Source organism: Austrofundulus limnaeus, unplaced genomic scaffold (genome assembly GCF_001266775.1).
Source record: "Austrofundulus limnaeus strain Quisiro unplaced genomic scaffold, Austrofundulus_limnaeus-1.0 Scaffold30, whole genome shotgun sequence".
Taxonomy (NCBI): domain Eukaryota; kingdom Metazoa; phylum Chordata; class Actinopteri; order Cyprinodontiformes; family Rivulidae; genus Austrofundulus; species Austrofundulus limnaeus.
The window spans coordinates 1848977-1855814 of NW_013952432.1; the positions used below are offsets into that span (position 1 = coordinate 1848977).

At 40.4% G+C, this 6838-nt stretch overlaps 2 protein-coding genes across 3 annotated transcripts in view; one reads left to right on the forward strand and one right to left on the reverse strand.

The window, feature by feature from the left end:
- The window catches only part of mastl (microtubule associated serine/threonine kinase-like), an 8989-nt gene extending 3975 nt beyond the window's left edge, over positions 1–5014 (reverse strand). The window contains exons 1-9 of the mRNA XM_014005416.1: positions 4576–5014; positions 4337–4474; positions 3978–4117; positions 3801–3889; positions 3609–3715; positions 3368–3527; positions 3102–3250; positions 1947–2999; positions 1719–1860 (exon numbers count right to left, since the gene is read on the reverse strand). Coding sequence (XP_013860870.1) covers positions 1719–1860; positions 1947–2999; positions 3102–3250; positions 3368–3527; positions 3609–3715; positions 3801–3889; positions 3978–4117; positions 4337–4474; positions 4576–4743 — 2146 coding nt within the window. The 5' untranslated portion in view covers positions 4744–5014. The remainder of the gene's footprint in view (positions 1–1718; positions 1861–1946; positions 3000–3101; positions 3251–3367; positions 3528–3608; positions 3716–3800; positions 3890–3977; positions 4118–4336; positions 4475–4575) is intronic.
- Positions 5015–5246: 232 nt separating this feature from the next.
- Positions 5247–6838, forward strand: part of LOC106515561 (ATP-dependent zinc metalloprotease YME1L1) — a 9457-nt gene continuing 7865 nt past the window's right edge. For both annotated transcript variants that reach the window (XM_014005417.1, XM_014005418.1), the window contains exons 1-2: positions 5247–5480; positions 6056–6175. In XM_014005417.1, the coding sequence (XP_013860871.1) occupies positions 5448–5480; positions 6056–6175 (153 nt within the window). In that variant the 5' untranslated portion in view covers positions 5247–5447. The remainder of the gene's footprint in view (positions 5481–6055; positions 6176–6838) is intronic.

Sequence of the window (6838 nt, forward strand, 5' to 3'; positions counted from 1 at the left end):
ATTTAATAAGTAGGATATATTGTTCTGTATACAAAGTGTAATATATACAAATGTTCTCAGTCAGCAGGTTACTGACTACTACTTCCTCGTTCTCCTCATCCTCTTCTTTGAAAAAGAGATAAAAAACCAACATCCATAAGCTTTCTGCTTACAGGTCAAACATTTTTATTTAAGTAGGAGTAAACTGTGTACTTATTAAAAGTTACAGTTTAGTGTTCTTAGGACTGAAGACTTTCTGAGGAAAGAAGTTTTTAAACATCTTTTCTATAATTTTAGCGTTTTCAACAGAGGAGCTTTGATATATTTATTTTAAATAAATTATAGCAGAGGAAGTTTTCTACACAGAAAAAAATTTTTTTACTGTTTTTTTAACCAAACTGACAAGTTTCTGCAGTAAAATATTGTGTAATTTAAAGGCATTGAAACACCTGGTTAAATCTAAAAGATATTATGATTAACTATAAACATCTGAAGCTGACTCAGAGAACTCTGTGATTTTAGAAAAAATTAAAGTCAAATGTAGACACGTCTTTAAAAGACCTTCCTCCTCCTCCTCCCCACCCCGCGCAGCTGCGGTCAGCGCACTCCCACCCCAACCGTGTGATTAACACTGATTTTTTTTGCGCAAATTACAAATTTTTGAAGCTCATTATACACGTTAAATGTCTGAAGGGGTTGACACGTATGAACTCCTGGGCTGGTCGGAGCCGAGCTGCAGGTGGACATGTTCGCTGCACCTCGCTTTAAAAACAGTCAGCTGATCGGTCGCGGTTTTGTTGCGCTCGTGACGTGAACACACGGGGAAATGCTGCAAAGTACTTTTAGAAATATAATCAATATAAAATACGAAGTAATCCTCGGTGGAAAATAGTCCAGGAAACGTGTGCGTTCCCGGGAGGTGTTCACCTGCAGCTGAGTGAAGCTGACCCCCCACCCATAGAGAAAGAAAAAAAAAAGGCAGTAATTATTGATAAGGTAGTAACCATGCTGTGGCTTCACCTGTCRCATTTTCTTTTAAAGAAAGAAAAAGTAGCTTGTAAAGCTGTCGCATCGGTGCTACGTGATTAAAAGCAGAGCTGCGCGTCTAATCACACAAACATCTTCCTATCTTTGTGAGGACCACACACAGCGCTCAGCCTCGCTCTGCGCCGTCTTTTTCCCCAAGTTTGGTGAGAGGTGGATATGAAGGGACGTAAAAAAATAGCTCTCGACTTGATCTGGCCTTATTTAAATATAAATGACTACATGTCGTGAAATTCTTAGAGGGGCGGGCTGTCTCGTTGGCAGGGGGGGCCGCCCCGCCTATATAATGGTAGGGGAAACACTGGTGTTAGGAGACCTTTTCTCATAAGAAAATAATAATAATAATAATTCCCACACTTTAAAATCACCATATTCTCCCCTTTATTCAGGCCCACAGTTTGTTCACAGATCCAAAGGGCAGAAAAAGTGGGGATGGGAAAACTGGGGAGGAATCAGCTCATTTTCTCTAATGCATTAGCAGCTGTGGGGTGGGGTGGGGGGCACATGCATGCTTGCTTGCATTAAAGCAAGAAAATTGTTACAAAACTTACCAAACTGACCCCTTCCTGAAACTAAGAACAGGAATATCTGTCAAAAAAGAGCTGCAGAGTAAAGCAGCACGCTAACGATAACAGGTAGACTGGAAGTGGGGATCTATGTGACATCATTTTTGTTTGAATGTCTCCCTCTTTTACCGTGTGGTTTTCCGAGAAGCAGCTCCGGAGCCAAGTAATCCGGGGTCCCCAAAATTGGCATCCCCTCAACAGGCAGCGCGCCCCTTCGGACACTTTTCGGAGTCCTGTAAGGGGTGTGGGAGGTCGACATGGGCTGAGGAGTCTATTGAGAGAGGGAAATATAAATTTTAAAGAAAAGTTACAACTTCCTCGATATACCATGCATTTTTTTTATCCCTTCTTACCTACCTGATAAACAGAACTGGTGGAGTTTGGTCTTCTCTGAACGGGTGTCGCATTTCCAAACGCAGAGTGACAAGAAGCCGATGTGGACACATCCATCGTATCCAAAGATCCAACGCTGAGCCTGGACACTCCTGACATGTTGGAGCGGTTAATGGAGCTGCAATAACTGCGGAAAACCACGCCGTTCCGTGGCTTGAGGAACGAGGGGGAACTCGCGACGCTCCGTACGAGATCAGGGAGCGAGCCAAGGAGGGAGCACTGAGATCCAGTTTTTCGCCAACGCTGACCAAGTTTAGGGGTGTGCACGGCAGCCAATTCTGTGTTTGTGGAGTTTTGACTCTTTTCATTTTCCTCGGATGGAAGAGAAATTTCTGCCGGCTTGTTTGGATGGAGAGCGTAGGCGCGACTGTCCGCGACGAGAGAGGTTTCACAAATGGACCCGTCAGAGTCGAGGCTCAAGTTCCCAGGAAAAGGTGACGTGAAACTTGAGTGTGACAAGTCCCCGGGACCACCTTCGAACACGTCCTCCGCCGGCTCCTCCAACTCACTGAACAGACTTTTGGCCACAGCGATGGGACTGGATCGCTTCGGACGGCTGTGTTCAGCTGCCTCATCTCCTTTAGAGGAAGTTAAGAGGTCGCCTATTTGGAAGGTGGAAAATGTCCCGGTCAGACCAGTGTGATTCTTAGCAGTCTCCTCAGGAACATCAAAGAATCTCTTGTAGTCAGTGTTTCTCTTTTTAGCTTGGCTCTCTAGTGGGTTTGGACTTGTTTCTATTTCTGAAAATGTCCTTTTAACAGATGAGGGAACTGCAAGCTGATGGTCATCTCTCACTGGTGGACAAATATCCTCCTGAGCGTCAAAGTCAGACTTCAGCTGCTTTCTGCAAGACCTTCTTTCCGGAAGGTGGTCATAGTTTGAGTTTTTGGACTCACTACTGGAGGCCTTGGTAGAGACGCTGGTGCTGTTTAACTTTGAGTGTCCATGGGCCTTTTCAGATCCATAGGACTCAGACTGCCCTCCAATTCTCTGATTACTGGTGCTTACATTTTCTTTCTAAATAAAACAAGAACAAAAAAATCACATAAAAGAACACAATAGGATTTTACATTACAAACAACAATTTGTTAAATTTTAGGACTATAGAAAATTACCCACCTCCTCACACTCCCACAGTGGACTGATGCCACCCTCTGTGTCGGTGGAGATGTCTCCACTCATCGTCTCAAATCTCTTTCTGGTTTTCAGCAAAGTTTGTGTCAAATTTTTTTCCAGGTTGTGAGGATTAAAYGCTTTACTTCTAGGTCCTATACAAACAAAATACAGATAAAACGTACACTAAATAATGGCATTAGGATGATTAATACTTTATGACAGATGAGTTTCTGGTCTGAACGGTCTTTTCCGTTCTGTTAATGACGTACCCAGTTTACTAATGTAGCCTGTCGGAGAAAACAGCTGATCTTTCTTAGCAATCAAAGGAGAACTGAGAGAGTTATTCTTTGTTTTGATTTTGCTGCAGGACATCGGGCTGGACACAACGGAGGCGCTGCAATGACGCCTACCATCTCCTGCAGGTGTGTTCTWGATTGTGTGAAATGACAAGAACGTTATGAACAACAAACTGCACACGGATTATCAAAAAAGTGAAATAAATTTGCTTACGAATCCAAGGGAGCTGATTAAGGAGAGAACTTGACCAGGCGTGCGAAAGAAGTCTGTTTTTGGTTTTGCCAAGGATGGAGTTGTAAGGATATCCATAAGGCTCAGCTCTGTTTCGATTAGAAACCACACAGAAATCCTGACTTTAACATATGGTGATGGTCACAGTCTGTTCAAGCTGAAAGGACTTCATACCTCTGTCAAGCTTGACTTTTGAAAGACCAAAGTCGGTTAGCTTGATGTGACCTTCATTGGATATGAGCATGTTATCTGGCTTCAGGTCTCTGAAAAGTTAAAATCACAATAAATTTCATGTCACAATTGGAAATTCAGCCATTAAAAGTTGGATTATCCATTTATCCACATCCATACCTGTGGATTATGCCATGACGGTGGAGGTAGTCCAAAGCCAGTGCAACCTCTGCGATGTATTTTACAGCCACGTCCTGATCAAAATAGCCATATATATGAAGAAGAGACTTGACATCTCCACCAATCAAGTACTCCATTACCTATAAACAAGAATCTGAAGGTTAAAAGCTGTTGAACTGCCTACCAAAATAAGAATTGAGACGTTAAAAATAATATAGATGATAAGTAATAATAGGTATAATATTCTGTATACCAGTCGAAGTAGGGTATGGTTCTTGTGTTGAAAAAAAAAACTAAAATGGAATTATTAAAAGTCAATTGTATTTATTTATTCGACATATTCAGTCCCTCAGTATTACCAGATAGATCTTGGTGGCTGTCTGAAGGGAATAAAACAGGTGAACGATGAAAGGACTTTTGCTGAGAGCAAGTGCGTCTCTCTCTGCCTTCATTTGGCTCGCCATGTTTTTGTCAATCATGTCTGCCTTTTTCATCACCTGGCAGGAAAGAATGCAAAAACCCAGTTAAAAATCAGAAAGACACGATATAAGTTTACTCAAATCGTTTCCTCATAGCCACAAAAAGCTAATAGACTCACTTTAATAGCATACAGACGTGCATTGCACTTCTTCCGAGCAAGGTAGACTTTGCCAAATGCGCCACGGCTGATGGGTTTCAAAACGATGAAATCGTCGATCGAAGGCGGTTTCGGAACTTCCACCGTTTTTACAACGCAACCCGAATTGTGTCGTTCCTCGACCTCCATTATTCAGCTGCTTCAGATAAAAAAATAGTCTTGTTCTGAAACAGTCATCCAGCTCTGAGTAAACATCTGCACGCAAAAACAACAGATTTGTTTTGAAATTTTGAATTCGCTGCCTTGTCATGGGGTCCTTTAAATTTAGTACATTAAAAATCTGCCTGCACAAAAAAAAGAATAGCAAAAATAGTCGTGGAACTAAATACCATTTCTGTGTTTGAAATGACAGTTAATATAATGTAGATTACGTTTTTCTCTGTTCAGTTATGAAATGATGAACTATGCACTCTGTTAAACAAATTTTACATTTCAATTAGGCAGTCACTATAGCTTCTATTTTAAAATTATTTTTATTGGTTTTATAAGTTACCAATCGGTATTTTTTCAGTAAAACTACGTTTTTATCGAGTATTTTAATTTAAGTTAAAATATTTTGAGGTTTCCGTGGCATACGTGACGGACGTCTGTACGTGACGTGACGCAAGCTGTACCTGATTAACATCGTTTTGTAGTCCATTTGACCTCAGAACCAGCCTGAGAATCCATTTTGCCGAAGTTAGCTTAAAAAGTTGTGTAACTGCGGTTAGTTGTGTAACAAGAAAAACAGAAAGGACACCGGTCAGATGAGAATTCGTTTCTTAACGATTAATATAAGGCCTGTCCTTACTCTGTAACCATCTAGAGACGTACTTTTTAATATCTGAGGTAAAATGTTTTCGCTGTCGTCGTTTCAGCCACAGCAGGTAGGCCCATCCAGAAGCCGGTTGATTTGTTTATCTTTATGTGTGTTTGCCTGATAACTTTTCTAAGTATTAAGTTTGCGTTTTCTGTAGTGAAATTTAATGAGAACAGGCAATTGCTCTGTGGATGTTTGTTGTTGTTCTGACTTTTGTTTTGGTCAATGACAACTTAGCTTAGCTAACGCTAACATAGCTTGTCAGTGTCAGACGGATTTCCAACTCAGACCATGCTGACGTAATGTTATCTGATTTCTGAGCACTAGAAAAACGGTTTTAGTCATGATGTTATCGTAATAATGTTGTACAGGATGGTAGACCAGAAAAGATCAGAGCTATTCATGTCAGTTTGTAGGGCTTAATTTAATTATCAACAAATAGACCAGTCAGCATATGAACCTAACCTCAATAACACTGACTCCTGACCCACTGTACTATTTAGTAAATTTATTTGAAATCCAACAAAACGTATCTTTTTTTTAAACAATGGGTGTTCTGTTCATCGTTTTAATGCCAATGTTATTCATGTCACCATGTGATGAAAGGTTGTTGCTCTACGTTTATATTGTTGTGTCTCTTAGATGGTAGTGCCTTTCAGCCAAGTTATCAATGCCCTCCACTCACTGAAGAACTCAGCCACAGCTTCAGTCCAGGCCTTTCACAAAGACTTCTCTCATGAACCTAATTCATATGTAAAAGAGGTAAGAGACACATACATGTTGACAACTGTGTAACAGTGGTTAGATAAATGCTCCACACTTACACCTTTCTTAAGGTGATATCTCATTGCGCTGTGTGCAGTTGGTGCACCACATTCACAAGCCTCCCAAATGTCTCCAGGACATCCTGCAACTTTTGCAGGGTTCTCAGCATATTTGCACAGCCTGCATTTTGGGTCCTGTTTGGATTGTGTTATTGCTCTGCAATAATTAGTGTCTCTGTACTAGGGCTACACAATATATCGCAAATTTATTGTCATCGCGATAACAGTCTGTGCAATAGGCAGATGGCAAAAAATGCATAAATTGCAATAAATGGTTGGCTTTAATGTTTGCATTTATGTGTTTTGTCAGCATCAGTCTGATAAACAAAATGGACCAGAGATACCACATCAAATCATAACCACTCTGTCATGTTGAATTTGAAATGATAATGAAAATTTATTTCAAACATTTCACTGACAAGTGCTACAAAAACAAACAAAACAAATAATAAAAATAAAACACCAAACCTTACTATGATGAACATAATCATTTACATGAAAACACACCACTTATTCAGTGATTATGAGTCTGAGGTAAGAGGTTTTTATTTAATAGAATTTTTGGACCAAAAATATCACAATGTATCGCCTTGTTTACAGT